At 62.3% G+C, this 15,053-nt stretch overlaps 1 protein-coding gene across 10 annotated transcripts in view; it reads left to right on the top strand.

Moving 5' to 3' along the window:
* CAMK2B (calcium/calmodulin dependent protein kinase II beta) overlaps positions 1 to 15,053 on the top strand; it is an 82,044-nt gene that overhangs the window by 44,588 nt on the left and 22,403 nt on the right. For all 10 annotated transcript variants that reach the window (XM_060632024.3, XM_060632030.3, XM_060632023.3 and 7 more), the window contains exons 3-6: positions 631 to 690; positions 5,452 to 5,506; positions 8,610 to 8,675; positions 14,367 to 14,439. In XM_060632024.3, the coding sequence (XP_060488007.2) occupies positions 631 to 690; positions 5,452 to 5,506; positions 8,610 to 8,675; positions 14,367 to 14,439 (254 nt within the window). The remainder of the gene's footprint in view (positions 1 to 630; positions 691 to 5,451; positions 5,507 to 8,609; positions 8,676 to 14,366; positions 14,440 to 15,053) is intronic.

The raw sequence follows: 15,053 nt of genomic DNA, 5'->3' as shown, positions 1-15,053 counted from the left end.
CCCTTAGAGGGGCAGCCTCTGGAATTGAAGCCCTGGCTGTGAGTTGGGGGGGTGGGCAGGGAGGGCTCCCAGGGGCTCGTTCTGGCTGCTTCTTGCCCATGGCGAGCTCCCCCTGGGCCTGGACTCAGCTTCCATGGCAGCGTCAACACACCTTGGCCATCACAGTCCCGGGCCTGTGTTCTGGGGATCTGTGCAGCCCCAGATGGTCCCTGAAATCCTGCCGAGGCCCACGCTGACCCCAACGGTGGACAGCGTCGCCCCGCCAGCCCCACGGCCGCCGCTGAAGAGCACACTGGACTTTAGTGGAGGCTCCGCAGAGTTTGGAATTAGGACAAACAAATGAAGGATGAAATTGGTGCCCTCAGTTCCGTACTTCTCTTCCTGAACCACCTGGGGCTCCCGCCTCCGCCCGCAGCCTCGAGCTGGAAACACCTGGCAGCCTCTTCCTGCCCCAGCGCTGCCACAGGACCCCTGCGGGGACAGGGGCACAACCTGACACGTCCCCTCTGCGGGCAGAAGGTGGTGGCATGTCCTCACCGCCAAGAGTGTGTCCGGCACCCGGCCGTCTCTGCAGTGCCGGGCATAGGCTGCTGGGGCACAAGGTTATACCGTGTTGCTTTCTGTCCCCAGATCACCAGAAGCTGGAGAGAGAGGCTCGAATCTGCCGCCTTCTGAAGCATTCCAACATTGGTGAGCAGCCCCCTGAGGGGCCGGGAACCCCCTCTCTACTCCTCCAGCCAGCAGCCTTCCTCCCCCAACGATCGGACTTGCAGAGTCACCAGAAGGTCCCCTTTTCCTTCTCTATAGACGTGTCCTACCCTGAGGCCCCCGGAAACGTCAGATTCTGGGGGTTCGGGGCAGCCCCTTGCAGGAGCTCTGCCTGGACAGGTCCCCTCCCCTCGCTCTGTAACCCTGAGTTGTGTGTGATTCTGGTGAGAACATTCTGTGGCTTCAGGAGAGCCACGAGGCAGCCCGATTAAAAAGAAAAACATTGGGAAGCCAAACATCTCTGAGACCATAGCAGGCACAGTCCTGGCCCGAGGTCCAAGGTCTGGTTCTGGAGAACCGCTGCCGACCCCTGCCAGTCTCTGGTGCTGTGACCTGGGGCGTTGATCCCGGCAGGGGCGCAGAGCCCAGGGAGCCTGGGGGAACGGACGCCCTTTGCCCTGCAAGCCCAGATCATGTCCCCTGTGAGTGGTATGGCTGTAGGGGCCGCAGACCCTGGAGTCAGCTGGCCACTCGATCGCTACTCCTTCACCAGTGTGGCTCGAGTGTGGCCTCTGCTTACTGCTCTGTGGAGCAGGGATGTGTGTGCACCTGCCTGTCCTTTCCCGAGTCTGGCCCTTTAGGGAGTTGGAGCTCCCTCTGGGATACAGCCAGAAGGCACGGAGGGGACTCTGGGTGTGCCACCTCAGGGACACCCAGGAGCTTGTCAGGGTGGAGTCCTGGGCCCCTCCTGCCATGATTCTGGTTCAGTTATTCCAGGACAGGGCCCAGGACTCTGTAAGAACAGCAGGTGGTGAGGGGCAGCCAGTTTGGGAACCATCCCCAGACCAGGCCCTCAGCCTTGTAGAGGCCCAAGAGGCCCTGGGAAGCCTCGCCAGGCCTTAGGGCTGGTCCTGGGGGCCCTCCGCCACTGGTTGTGGCTCTGCAGGGTGTTGGGTCTCTCCAGCTGGCCCGGACCAGTGGGAGGGGTGGGGAGGCAAATCCCCCCACGTCCCGGGCAGCCCCTGTGCCCCTGTGCCCGTGGGCTCCTGCAGCCCTGGGCCTGGGCCCGTGTGCTTTTACTTCCAGATTCTCAAGGTGAGTGTGTTGGACCCACTGGCATGCAGGGTCCCGCCCCACCACCAGGAAGCCTGATTCGGGCCTGGGGCGGCCCAGGAATGGGGACTTTCACCAGCCTGTCAAGTGATTGTGACGCAGGCATCCACAGGGACCCCAGCCCAGTCCTCACTGACAGAGGGTAGGGGATGTTTGGGCGAGTGGTGGGCTTCAGCCCGATCTCCCACCACCCCAGCTGTTGTCCTCTGTGTACCTGGGCCAGATGCCAGGCACTTCTCTCCCTCTGTCCTCGTTCTCCTGGTAGATAGCACCACCCTGCCAACTCTACTCACACCCCTTCCTTGCCAGCGCCTCCCCTGCATCCTCTGAGCACCAGCTGAGGGCAGGTCGCCACTCTGAGCAATTTTCACGAATCCCCTCTTAAGAAGGGAGGACCCAGGTGTTCTTCCGGTTGGTGTTCTGAGACACTTCACAAGATGTCGCCCTGCCCTGCCTGGATGCCCCATGTTGTTCCTGGTCAGTTCTGATCAGTCCCGGAAGTCCTCATAGCAGCTTTATTTCCAGAACACAGGGCAGAACTGTGCAGAGGGAACACTCCAGAACATGGGGGAGTCAGAGCTGAGCCCATGGTGCAGAGGGAACATTCCAGAACATGGGGGAGGCCGGGCTGAGACAGGACAGGTTAAGCTAGAACATTCCAGAAACTGGGGAGGCTGGGCTGAGATGCGTGCAGAGGGAACATTCCAGAACAGACAGACACAGGGTGAGACTGGGTGCCGTGGGAACATTCCAGAACACAGGGAGTTAAGGCTGAGACAGGTTCATCTGGAACATTCCAGAACAGGCTGATGGAGGGCTGACACTGGAGTGCAGATGGAATATTCCAGAATAGGTAGATGCATGGCTGAGACTGGGGAGAGGCCCTCTGAGTGGTAGTGGGACAGACTTCCAAGGGGAGGTGAGGGGAGCACCTTGCTCCCTGGCCTGGGTCTGCCCAGCCCCACCCTAGACAGAAGTGCACCTGGCCCCTGGGAGAGGAAGCCTGGTGCAGGGCAGGGGCTCTGAGAGGGGCTCCCCTTCCTGTGCCCGCTTACTCAGGGAGTAGTCATGTCCAGGGTGTGGGGACGACAGGGAAGGGAAGGAGAGGGAAGGAGCCTCAGTTTCCCCATCTGTAAAGTGGGGAGTGCCCAGCAGGCCCTGGGATGAGTCAGGTGGAGAGCAGGTGCAGTGTTGAGGCCCTTCTTTGTGGAGCTGGGGGCTTTGGGGAGGCTGGGGGAAGGCTGAAGGGAGACAGCCTCCCCTCTACACATTGACCCTTTCTCCTCGGGCCTGGTTTCTGGGGTTAGAACTGAGTTCCTTTGCTGGGTGGTTCACCCCTGATCTGGGCAGGTGGGGGCCATGGAGGACAGTGCGCTCTGAGGGCTCCCTGCCTGGACAGGGGGGAGGAGATAGGTTTCCAGGGTCCAGATCCTGGGGCCCGCAGCTCATGATGTTACACATCTGGGCTGGGCCTTCCCACCTCAGCACAGGGGTCCAGGGAGGGGGTCCAGAGCCTGCCTGGGAGGGTGGCAGGACCCCCTGAGAGTCCCCTGGTCTGGAGGTGCCGGGCCCCAGCGAGGGGAGCATCCTGGGTGCATCCCCCCGGCCCTCCGTGTCCAAGCACAGTTTCTAGATGCCGTCGACTTTCTTGTCACCGTGCACCCTGCTCAGTGTTGTTTACGTGCTGTTTTTAAGAGGATTCAGTGACGGTTCTCTCTTTACTTAGTTCTGTCACAAGTCAGTCTGATTTTTCTAAACCATTAAAATATTTTTTGCACATTAAAAATGTTTTTAAAAAAAGAGTGTCCACGTGCACACAGTCTGCACTCCACACGGAGCCCCTCCAGTGTCTCCCGGGCAAGGAGGCGGGACCCCCCTCTCAGCGGCACTGGGGGACAGTACCACCCAGCTTTATGGACCCCTGGCCCCCCCCCCAGGGAAGGACAAGAAGGACCCCAGGAATGTCCCTCAGTGGGCGCTGCCTTCAGGGGCCCCCAGGCCTCTGTCTCCGCTTGGAGCTTAGTGGGGGTGGTGGGGGGCAGAGGCGGCTGCTCAGGAGGCCCCTTGCTGAGTCCACGCCAGGAGTAGGTGAGCTCTTGTTCACCCCGCCTTTTTCACAGGAGGGTCTGGGGAGGAGGGTGCAGTGAGCAGGGCTCTGCTGTGTGTTGCAGAGAAGCAGGGCAGGCTGGTGGAGTGGGTCCTGGGCTGCTGTGTGGGTGGGAGGGAGGTCAGCAGGGGCTTCCCCGTAGTGGAGGCCCGAGGCCTCCCCATAGTCCCTGGGAAGGGTGACTGAGCCCAGGCAGCAGGCGGAGGCCATGGGCCCTGGAGGACCTGGCTTCATGAGTATGGTGAGGATGGAGGGGAAAAGGCTGGATGCTGGACCTCGAGTGGAGACACAGAGCCTGAAATGGAGGGCAGCCGCCCCCCTCCCCCCCCCCCCCCCCCCCCCCCCGCCGAGCCAGCGTGTGGCCCCCTCCACAGGGCCCGGACACCCCGACTGCTTGGGCCGGAGTCCACTCTTGGTGCTGGGCTTTGGCCCCTGTCAGCACCGCCGCGGCCGGCTTGGGCTTCCTGGCACGGAGACACGGCCTGGCCAGGCCCTGGGAGGATTGGAACCAAGGAGGGAGGAGGCCTGCAGGCTGTCAGGAACTAGGGCGGCAGCAGGGGCATGAGGGAGGGGCTGTGACCTGGGGGAAGGTGCTGTGCCCCACTCTTTGAGCACCACTGGCCTGCCCTGCCAGGAGAGGAGAGCAGCTCCCGGGGTTCCACGCCCCGGTCCCTGTACTGCTGGGAGCTGTGTGTACCTCTCGGGAGCTGTGTGTCTCCCAGCTGGTAGTTGAACCTCTCTGTGCAGCATCTCCCAGGCTGGCGCACCCACCGAGAGTGGCGTCTGCACGAGGCAGGCTTCCGGAGCACAGAGGGCGGAAGCTGGCACGTGAGGGGCCGTGTGCACAATGGGCCATTCCTAGAAATGTGTGCCGTTCGGTGCTTGTGCGTCTCTAGCTGGACAGAGAGGACAGAGTGGTTGACGCCTGGGCTGAGAAGCACTAACTTGCTGTCCGCTCTCTGGCTCGCCCGTCAAACGCTAGTGGGCCCTCTGGCCAGCACACCCCGGGCTCGGGAGCACTCGGGCCGGGAGCACACGGGGCAGACCAGGCAGGAGGGGTAGGCCTGAACCCGGGGCCTGAGCTTTGGCCAGTGATGCCTCCCGGGGCTCCCCGAGCTTGTCCCGAGAGGCTGGCGATTGGGCCCCACTGTGCACCTCCCCTGTGAATGGCTCCTTTCCAGGGCCCGGTCCAGGGAGCCTCCACCCTGTGGCCCCATCCCTCCTGCTACTGTGTGCACCCTAGGCAGGAGTGGGGGGTTGCTGAGAGGGGCCTCAGTCTCCCTCTGGCAGGGGAAAGGGGACAGCAGACACCTAGTGGCCCCGTGGATGCCCTTGGGCTCTGCCCTGTAGCCTGCCCACCTGGGGGCGCCCCAGCCTCAGGCTGTGGGGAATCCAAGCCCTTGTCAGGATGGGTGGGCTTCCTCCATGCAGGAGGTGGGTCTGGGCAGGTGTGGAGGGGGGCTCAGTGGCAAGGGCGGGTCCCAGGCTGGGTGAGCCCCTCATGGCCTCTTCTGCCCCAACAGTGCGTCTCCACGACAGCATCTCTGAAGAGGGGTTCCACTACCTGGTCTTTGATCTGTAAGTGCCAGCTGGGGGTGGGGGGGGGGGCGCCCCACGGCTGCTCCTGGGGTGGGATCCGAGGCCTCCCCAGCCCTTGGAGGACAGGCCCTGACCCCCGGGCCCCTCCCTTCCCGCCAGCATTCCTGCCTCCTGTTTGCACCATCGGGTCCCGCAAGGGGGCGTCTGCCCGCTGGGTCCTCCTGGGGGCGTGCAGCAGCCGTGAGCCCATGTGTGCCCAGTGGCCGAGAGGGGAGGCTTCTGGGGCTCTGGCTGCCTCTCGCTTCCTGCTGCATTTAGGAGCAGTGAGCTCATCCCCATCCCTGACAGCTCCCACCGCACAGCTATATTTAGCGTCTGTGAGTCATTGTGTCTGGGGACCAGGGCCCTGGGTGGGCAGGGGCCGTAGGCTGTGGGCGGCCCCTAGTGGCCTCTGGACCGCCGCATGGCCAGAGTGCCTCCACGCAAAGAGCTGCTCCTCCCTCAAAGGACAGATGGGCCTGAGAGCTCTCAGCCTCCTCTGGGTCCTCCTGTCCCTGAAAGGGCTTGGTTACCTCTCAGTACCCCCGGTGGCCAGCACTGCCTGGGGACACAGCTGCCACTACCAGGCTGAGGCTGTGTCCCAGAAGTCTGTCCTGTGACCCCTGCAGAGGGGGCAGGCTTGCTGTCACCCGGTGTGCCCCAGACCCAGCCGGCTTCACCTGCCTCTTTTGCAGGGAATGTAGAGGCCACGGGGCTGGGGGGTGGCCTTGCCCAGGCCCTGGTGGCAGACGGGTGGGTGGGTGTGATTCAGGAGCAGATAAGGAGAGAGAGAATAGGGCACGGCATCCATGTGTGTGCATGTGCGTGTGTATGTAACTGCATGTATGTGCATGCACATGTTAGAGGTTCTTATCTCTTGGCCCACACGACGGGAGGCCAGCAAGAAGCACTTGGCTGGTGTTTGTAGGGAGTGGGGGAGGGGAAGGGCCTGGGCGCCGCATGCCTGCCCCACAGACCTCTGTGGTCTGCAAGCCTGCAGTGGTTCCTGACCCTGCTGAAGCCCCTGCTCTGGGGCACCCAGGATGCCCCTGGGCCTCAGGCAGCTGTTTCTGGGGCTGGCGGGGCGGGAGCAGGGAAGAATAGGGGCAGGCCCTGCCAGCACCCTCCACAACCCCCCCATCACACCGCAGACCCTCGACAGGTCCGTGGTGCCAGAATTGGGGAAGCACTTCGAGCCTGGGTTGGCATCACCTTCAGGAGGCCCCAAGTTTGGAGGCCGTATGGATTCAGGAGTTGATAGGTCTCCCCACTCCCACCCTGGGAATGTCACCAAGGCCTTGGGGACAGCTCAGAATCAGCCACGTTGTCCAGCTGCAGAAAGGGAGGACAGGAGGGGATGCCGGCCTCTGGATCAGGTCCTTTCTGGACAGCGTGAGATGCCACCCCCCCCCCCACCCCCCACCCAGCCACCAGCTCCCTGCCCTGTGGCCCTGGAGCACGTGGCCCCAGGTGCCCATCAGCACAGACAGGCTCCAGTGGACACAGGGACTCAGAGGGCCTGTCCCCAGCCCTGGGTGAGGCTTCCTAGGGTGGCTCCCTGTGTTCCTGCTGGGTCCTGGCCGGTACCTGGTGGCTTTCTTGCCTTTGCTCTGTGTTTAGACTCTGGGTCTTCAGAGCCTGACCTTTTTGCCGTGTGTGCAGAGAGATAACAAGGTCGCTTCTCCTAGGTTCTCGGGGTTCTGCCTCCCTTAGGTGGTCACCGGTTCTGAGTCTCAGGCTTTCCTGGTGGCAGAGTGGGGCCCTAAATGCTCCCACTCCCGGAGTCGTTGGAGTGGCCAGTGGGCTCGTGAGGCAGGCGTCTAGCTGGAGTGGGGGCATGCTAACACCCAGCATGTCCTGTTTTCATTTTTCTCCACTGTTAAAGGAGAGCCCAGCCATGACAGGGTCACCCGTCCAGCAGTGCCCCTGCCACAGGCCACAGCCCTGAGCACTGGGCACAATGATGAGGCCCGACGAGAGCAGAAATGCGGATGGAGAGCCCACAGCCCCCAGGGCCGGTGTGGCTGCAGAGGGTGGGAAGCCTGGGCAGAGTCCTTTGATGGACTCAGAGCCTGCTGAGCCGGGTGAGGGGCTCGGGCGAACCCAGGGATGGCTCCTCCCTGCTCCCTGTGTATGTGTCCCTCACCCCATTGTCGTTACCTTTCTGCCCACACCATGTTTTCCAGCCCAAAAGACCCCAGGTTGTCTGGCATCTTTCTGGGTTCCCAGAGGCCCTGCAGGCAGTGGCTGCTGTCTGGGTATTCATCCGGATGGTAGGGCCTGAGGGATAGTCGCTGAGCAGGTACATGCAGACAGTGGCTGTGTGGGCAGAAATCCCACTCTCTTCCTAGACAGACTTTGAACACCTTGTGGTCTCACCCACCAGGGAGGCCAGGTCCACACACAGTCTCTTCTGGCCCCTTGCTCTGTGAAGAGACACATCTCTGGTTCTGGGGGACGTGAGGAATGAGCCAGATCTCTTCAGGTCTGGAATTAGAGTCACAAAGCCCAGGGAATATTGCAGAGGCCTGGCTCAAACTCCTGTGCTGCCCGCTATGCGAGCACCACTTAGATATCTGAGACTCGGTTTTCTGAGCATGATTGTGCTGTGTCCTGGAGCAGGGCTGCGAATGTCAAATCCTGCCACGTATAAGGACTCGGTAAGCTGTCAGTCCTAGGTGACAATAGGGTGAAGGTGGAAGTGGTGATAGTGGAATCCTCCTAGGAGGGAGGAGGAGGAGGAGGACAAGAAGGAGGAGGTGGGGGACGAGCAGGAGGAGGAGGAGGAAGGAGGGGAGGTGGGGAGGGGGAAGAGGAGGATAGGGAGGAGATGGAAGAAGAGGAGGAGGGGGAGGAGGAGGAAGAGGAGGAGGAGGGGGAGGAGGAGGAAGAGGATGAGTGGGCAGGGGGAGGAGGAGGGGGGAGGAAGAGAAGGAGGATGAGGTGAAGGAGGAGGAGGGGGAAGGAGGAGGAAGAGGACAAGGTGGAGGCAGGGGGGAGGAGGAGGACGAGCCAGAGAAGTTGACATCAGCGGCTGTGACAGCGATGGAAGTGATGAGGGTGACTGGGTCTCCAGACTGACCTGTGTGTGCTCTGCCTGCAGGGTGACAGGTGGGGAGCTCTTCGAGGACATCGTGGCCAGAGAGTACTACAGTGAGGCGGATGCCAGGTGAGTGTGCAGCCCTCACTCCCCCTACCCTCTTCTCTTGCCAGCCCTGCCTCACCAGGCAGGCTGAGCAGGTTCCAAGAGCAGGGGGCAGTCGGCGTGTCCTCCCGCAGAGCGGAGGTGTGGCTGGAGTCCAGATCTCCTGGAGTAGGAGCGGGCCCACAGAGTGGGTGCTTTCCCTGGGTGGCTGGAAGGGAGAGAGTGGACGGCAGCGTGTGACGGTGGCCCCTCCTGGCCTCCCCAGGATGCCCTCCCTGCCCGTGGCCCACGGCTGGCACCCAGCAGGCCTTCCTCCAGGAGCTGGGCAGTTTCCAAACGCTTCTCCAAAGAAGGCAGGAAGCCCTTTCTGTGCCGTCCTCCCCAGGGCGCAGACAGGAAGGGAAGCAGGGGAGGATCGAGCCTCCGGGACACATCTGCAGGCTCTCCTTCGAGGGGCGGTAGGCAGCAAGCCAGGGCCCGTGTGGAGGGACGGAAGGACTTTGGCTCCTTCCCCGTGAAGCCTCCGTGCAGCCCCTGACAGCCCTTCCTGCTGGGGTCAGACCGCACAGCAGGTGAGGGGCCCCGTTATCTGGGCACGCTGCTGGGGACCGCAGGGCCCTCCTCCCTGCAAGGCTGCGCCCCCCACCCCCCCCACCCCGTGACCTGCTGTGGCCCATGCTGGTGGCCGCATGCCCCCTGAACCCTGACCGTGCATCTCAGCTTGAAGAGTGCTGAGGCCGCTCCCCTGCCACCCGCCCACCCTGCTTGCCAGGGTCAGGAGACACTCACTTGACAGAGATAAAGGGGGACGGTGCCCATCTCCAGGCCGTGGACTTAACTATGGATGATTTTTATTTTTAATTTTTTGTGTTGTCTGTTCCTAAAAATTTTCCTTAATGAACATGTATTGCTTTTCTATTCAAGAAAATGAATGTTATTTTTAAAAGTACATTTTGTGACTTGCTTGTGCACCCATGGGCGACCTTGCCCGTTGGTAACTGCCTGGGCTTGGTGAGAAGGTGCGAGCAGGTCCCCCAAAAACCCCGGGGGCTGCAGGCAGGTGGTCTGGCACAGTCACAGCCAGGGTTGGGCTGGGCTTCCCCTCCAGCCAGACTGCCCAGGGGCAGAGGGCAGGGCACAGGCCACTTTCTGGAGGCTCCTTGAGGAGCCCAGGGGTCTGGGAGTTGCCCATCCCCTTCAGGAGCAGGAAGACACAGCCCTCGTTTTCCTCTTTCGAGAAAAGCAGGAAGTGGAGCTGTGCTCCTGTCCTCAGAGCAGCTCGGGGGGGAACTTCCCAAGTGTGGGTGCCTGCCTGCTGGCCCAATTGTCCTGGCATCTGCTAGGGCGGGAGGGGCTCTGGGGCCGGGACAGAAGGGTCCCAGCAGGCTGTCCCCAGACCAGGTCTCACCCCCCCCCACCCCCCGGGGCAGCACAAGGTCAAGGAGGACTGCCTTCCAGTTCTGCCTCCGTTGCCGCCTGGCTTTCCCAGGGAGGTCGTATGCCTTCACTGGCCTCAGCACCCACTACTGCCTGGGGCCTGGCCCCATCCCTGCATTCCGCAGTGGACAGTCGTGGCCGAGGGGTGATATGGCCTGCAGCCATATCTTGGCTGGGGGCCCCTGGATCCCTCTAGCCTGCCCACTGTGCCCTCCTCCCGTGCCCTGTGCCCACCCATGTCTCCACCCCATGCACATGCACATGCCCTGTGCACACATCCCACGCCCCACACTTTATGCATACACCCCAGGACCCCCACCCCAGGCTCCACACCCCACATCCCAGCATATACCCCAGGCCCTGACCCCAGGCCCCACACCCCACATCCCAGCATATACCCCAGGCCCTGACCCCATGCCCCACACCCCACATCCCAGTATATACCCCACACCTCAGGCCCCACACTCCATACCCCAGGTCCCACTCCCCATACCCCATACCCCAGGCCCCCCAACACCTGTGGCCTCAGACCTCCTCCCTTACCTACCTGCCCCTGCTGCCTGCCTCTTGGCCTCGTCTCCAACACCTCCTCCAGCCATCAGCCCCACCCCTCAACTCCTGTGGACCTCTCCTGCCCCATCGGAGGGCAGGTATTCTTGGGGATGCTGTTGTGGAGGGCTCCGCTGTGTCAGGGGCCCCTTGGAACCGGCCCAGAAGAGACCCCACCCACAGGTGCCCAGGTGTCTCTCACAAAGCCTGCCTTGCTCATAGCCCAACTATGAGGAGGGGACGAGGGGGGCAGGGGACACTTGGGGAGTGCCTCCGGCTGGCCCCACTGATAAAATCCACACGCCTCCAGCTGCCTCTTCTCCTGGGAGCACCGGCCCTGCACTGACCTGGGGTGTCCCGCACCTGACCTTTGTGCTGCTGCTTTGTTTTCGGGCAGGAGGGCCTGGCAGAGTCTGGCGTGGACGTCCACGTGGTGGCCACCCGTGGGCATCGTCAGGAACTGTGGCAGACGTGATTGAGGCAAGCTCCCGTCCTGGGAGGGCAGCGGTGTCGACTGCCTTTCTCGGGGGACCCGCCACCGAAAGGGGCCGGGGACCCAAGACGCCAGCCGCATGGGGTGGGCGCGGAGCTCCGGCCCCGAGCAAGTTAACTGGCAGCCCTTCCGGGGGCCTCCAGGGCCGAGCTGCTCACAGCCCAGCGTCCCCGGGGGCTTGTAGTGTGTCCAGTCTCTGCAGGAGGTGGGAGCCCGGGAGGAGTTGCTAATCCAGAAGGCCAGAGACTGGTCCTCGGGGAGGAAGTCAGATCTTGACTTGGTAGTTTGTGGGGGACTGAAGGGTCTCTTTTCAGAGCAGGGAGAGCAAAGTTCAGAACATTTAGAACCCTGCTTTTAAAAACCTAAAAGCTGTGTGGCTCCTGGGAGATGTATGAGAGCCCCTGGGACTCTGGCTCCCGAGGGGGAGGGGTGTGGCAAGGGCACAGCTGGGGTGACCTCAGAGCCTGGACCCTGAGAATATAGCAGCCAGGACTCCGCCAGCATCTGGAATGCACTTGAGAACAGCTCTGACCACAGAAAAGCCCTCTGAGGAAGACGGTACAATGTGAGCCGAGGCAGGAGGCAGACAGCACCTCGTGACTGGCCAGGTGACCTCATGTCCGCCACGGCCATGGTCTCAGCTGGGAGTGGTGAGGTGGCCGGTGTGCGGTCCCCGGAAACCCTGAGCGGGCAGGGTTGCCCAGAATGGGCGTCTGCAGGCCGTGGAGGCAGCTCCCACGTTGGTCCTGGACACCGGCTGGCACAGCTGCACGGGCGGGGAGGCCCCACACAGCTTTCTCTCGGGGACGCGGTGTGCTTAGCCAGCTGGTTCCTGAGCACCCGGGACCCCTGCCCTTCCATTTCTCCATCAGGGTGGCCGTGAAGCCCCTGGAGCAGGGTCTGTCCTGAGTTGTAGGCCTTGATTTCAGCCATATGGCCAAGTCAGACCCGTGATGGTCCTGGGGTGACACAGACACTGTGCCAGCTCAGGCGCTGTGGTCTCACATCTCTGGCGACGGTTTGGGCCCTGCATCCCCAAGAGGGGACGAGGAGGAGGGCAGGGGGTGAGCCTACCCCCTCCGAGCCAACATCATCCATCTGTCCTATGGCAGATGGACCCGTGGTTCCAACAGATGTTTTCGGAATGTCTTCTGCTGGATGGGGCGAGGGACACAGTGCAGAGGAAAGGGCCACGCCTCTACTGTCACAGAGGCGACAGTTCAGTGCAGAGACACTCACACAGAGGACGCAGCTGCCGTGTGGCTGCAGGGGGGTGACCAGCATGGGGGAGTCCACAGGGTGTTGTCCAGGGTCAGATCCAGGAAGGGTCTCGAGGGTGAAAGTGGAAGATGGGCCAGACCCCAAGCGAGACAAGCAGTGATCCCAGAGGTCTGAACTTGAAGCCAGATCACCCAGGGCTTACAGGAGCGGCCAGGGGCCCAGGAAACACCTGCTGTGGGCTGTGAGTTCAGCTGGGGCACTGGGGGAGGGCAGGGCACACAGCTGGGCACACAGACGCACAGCCAAGGCCGAGCTGCAGCAGCACAGGATAGGGCCAGTCTAGCAGGGGCCTCCCTCGCCCCGAGTGGGTGCTGCAGTGTGCGGGCGTCTGGGGGCCTGCAGCCGAGCACTGTGCACACACACTCCGGGTGGCAGGTCTCTGGAGGCTGGCAGAGTCCTCCCCTGCCTGGGCCCTGGCTAGGTGGCCTCAGTGGCAAGTGCTGGTGGCCTGCCCTAACCTCAGAAGAGGGGCCCAGGAGAGCTTCCCAGACCTCATGGCCAAGCTCTGGCCAGCAGATTAGGTCTCCCGGATGAGCTTGCAGTGGGAGGTCAGCCCATGGGGGCTGAGCCCATGGCTGCAGTAACAGGGTCTGGTGGTGGCTGGATGTGGGCCTGGTGCCACCAGGACAGGGATGAGGGTCACAGGGGACTGCTCCAGGCAGATGAGGGCTTTGTGAGTCACAAGAACAAGGAGGCAGTTTCTGGGAGTGAGTTAGGCCAGGCCACGGGGACAGGAGTATCAGGACATAGAGACAAGAGGCCCCAGGACACAAGGGCAGGAGAGTCAGGACATGGGAGGGGGGCTGTGGCCCACAGCTTTGGCCCTGGCTTCTTCTGACCCCCACAAAGCTCACGAACCTGTCACCATCGGGGGTCCAAGGGCGTGGCTTCTGCAAGGAGGACACCCAAGTTTCCTTTTTTATGCAGCTGGCGGATGGTTTCCAGAGGTGGCCAGAACTATTTGAGGAGCAGATCTGGTCCCTTGCCCCCTCTCTGAGTTTGCTGTCAGGAAAACAGAGCTGACCCTTCCAGCTGACCCTCAGTCAGGGTCCAGCCGTGGCAGGAGGCGTTCTGAGGCAATCTGCATCCCTCACTCACCCCCACCCAGAGGGGCTGTGACTGAGACCCTGGGCGGTAGGCTCCCGGTGGCCTGTGCCTGGCTCTGGGGGCAGCTGGAAACGGTCCGGACACCTGGGGCTATCTGGGGGCAGCAGGCAGGCCCAGGTCTCAAGGTGCTGTGTGCACAGAGGCAGGGGGGCGGGGTCCCCTGGGGCTGGTGTGCAGCAGTGTTGCTGACGCACAGGTGTCCAAGGTGCCTGAGAATAGCCCTGACCTCTCCCTCCAGCCAGTCCTCCCAGACTGCTCCCTGGCTCGGGGCTCCGGGCAGAGCTGGGCTGCCTCTGTGCCAGGAGAACTTCCGTCCCCCCCAGGCTGCTACGGAGTTGAGCCACCAGCAGCCGTGTGGATGTTCAGGGCTGTTGGAACAGCACCTGCTCCAACACCTGAACGACTGGCCGCAGTGTCGGCACCACCCGGGACAGAGCGAGGCCCTCTCCTCCTCTCCGCCTGCAAGCCTGCCCGACAGGGTGTGGGCTCAGCCCTGGCCTCCCTCTCAGGGGCCACTGGCTCAGGGTCAGGCTCGGTTGGCATGCGCCTGGGGAGGTGCCCCCAGAACAGGGATGTTTCCTCTGAGTGTCCCTTCCGTGAGCCTGGTCAGAGGAGAAGGCAGGGCGAGGGGTGAAGGGGGCCTGGCCATGCCTTGTGCCGACTTGTGGGGGTGAGGCAGGAGCCCCAGAGGCCCCCTTCTGGCTGGCGTCTCCTCTCTTATATGGCAGGCAACATCTCAATTCCCTGCTCCCCTGTGAGCCCGCCAGGCAGGGGATCCCACCCCAGTGCCATACACACCTGCCCACCCCTCAGGCCACTCTCACTAATTACCCTGCTGTTTGCCACAGTCACTGCATCCAGCAGATCCTGGAGGCGGTTCTCCATTGCCACCAAATGGGGGTCGTCCACAGGGACCTCAAGGTGAGTCCCCCACCCTGCTCTGTGCCAGGTGTCTGTTGTCTGTACCTGCATGTCTTGCGAAAGGAGACCCCGGAGGAGCAGTGAGCATGCCAGGAAATGCTGTGTGTGTGGGGACATGTGCACGTATATATGTGCATGAGCAGATGTGTGTGAGAACGTGTGCAGGTGTGCATGTGTGTACTTGTGTGGGTATGTGAGTATGTGTGCACAAAGGCAGGAGAAACGTGCGCTCACATGTATGTGTGTTTGCACGCATGTGTGTGCATGCGTGTCCGTGTGATGGTGTGTGTGCATGAAGGTGTGTGTGTGCATGAGTGTGAGGTGTGTGCCTGAAGGTGTGTCATGCATGTGGGTGCATGCAGATGTGTGTGTGCGTGCATACGTGTGTGTGCATGAAGGTATGTGTGAAGTGTGTATGTCATGCATGTGTGTGCATGAAGGTGTGTGTGCGTGCGTGAAGGCGTGTGTGCGTATGCATGTGTGTGAGATGTGTGTGCATGAAGGTGTGTGTGTGTGCATGCATGTGTGAGCACAAAGGTGTGTGTATATGTGCATGCATGCGTGTGTCTGCACATGTCCTTCCAGACCCCTCCAGGGTCCAGGATTGAGAGAGG

The sequence above is a fragment of the Panthera onca genome, chromosome A2 (genome assembly GCF_046562875.1).
Source record: "Panthera onca isolate mPanOnc1 chromosome A2, mPanOnc1 haplotype 2, whole genome shotgun sequence".
In the NCBI taxonomy this organism is placed as follows: domain Eukaryota; kingdom Metazoa; phylum Chordata; class Mammalia; order Carnivora; family Felidae; genus Panthera; species Panthera onca.
Note: the sequence above shows the minus strand (reverse complement) of the source record. Positions and strands in the feature narration are given on the sequence as shown.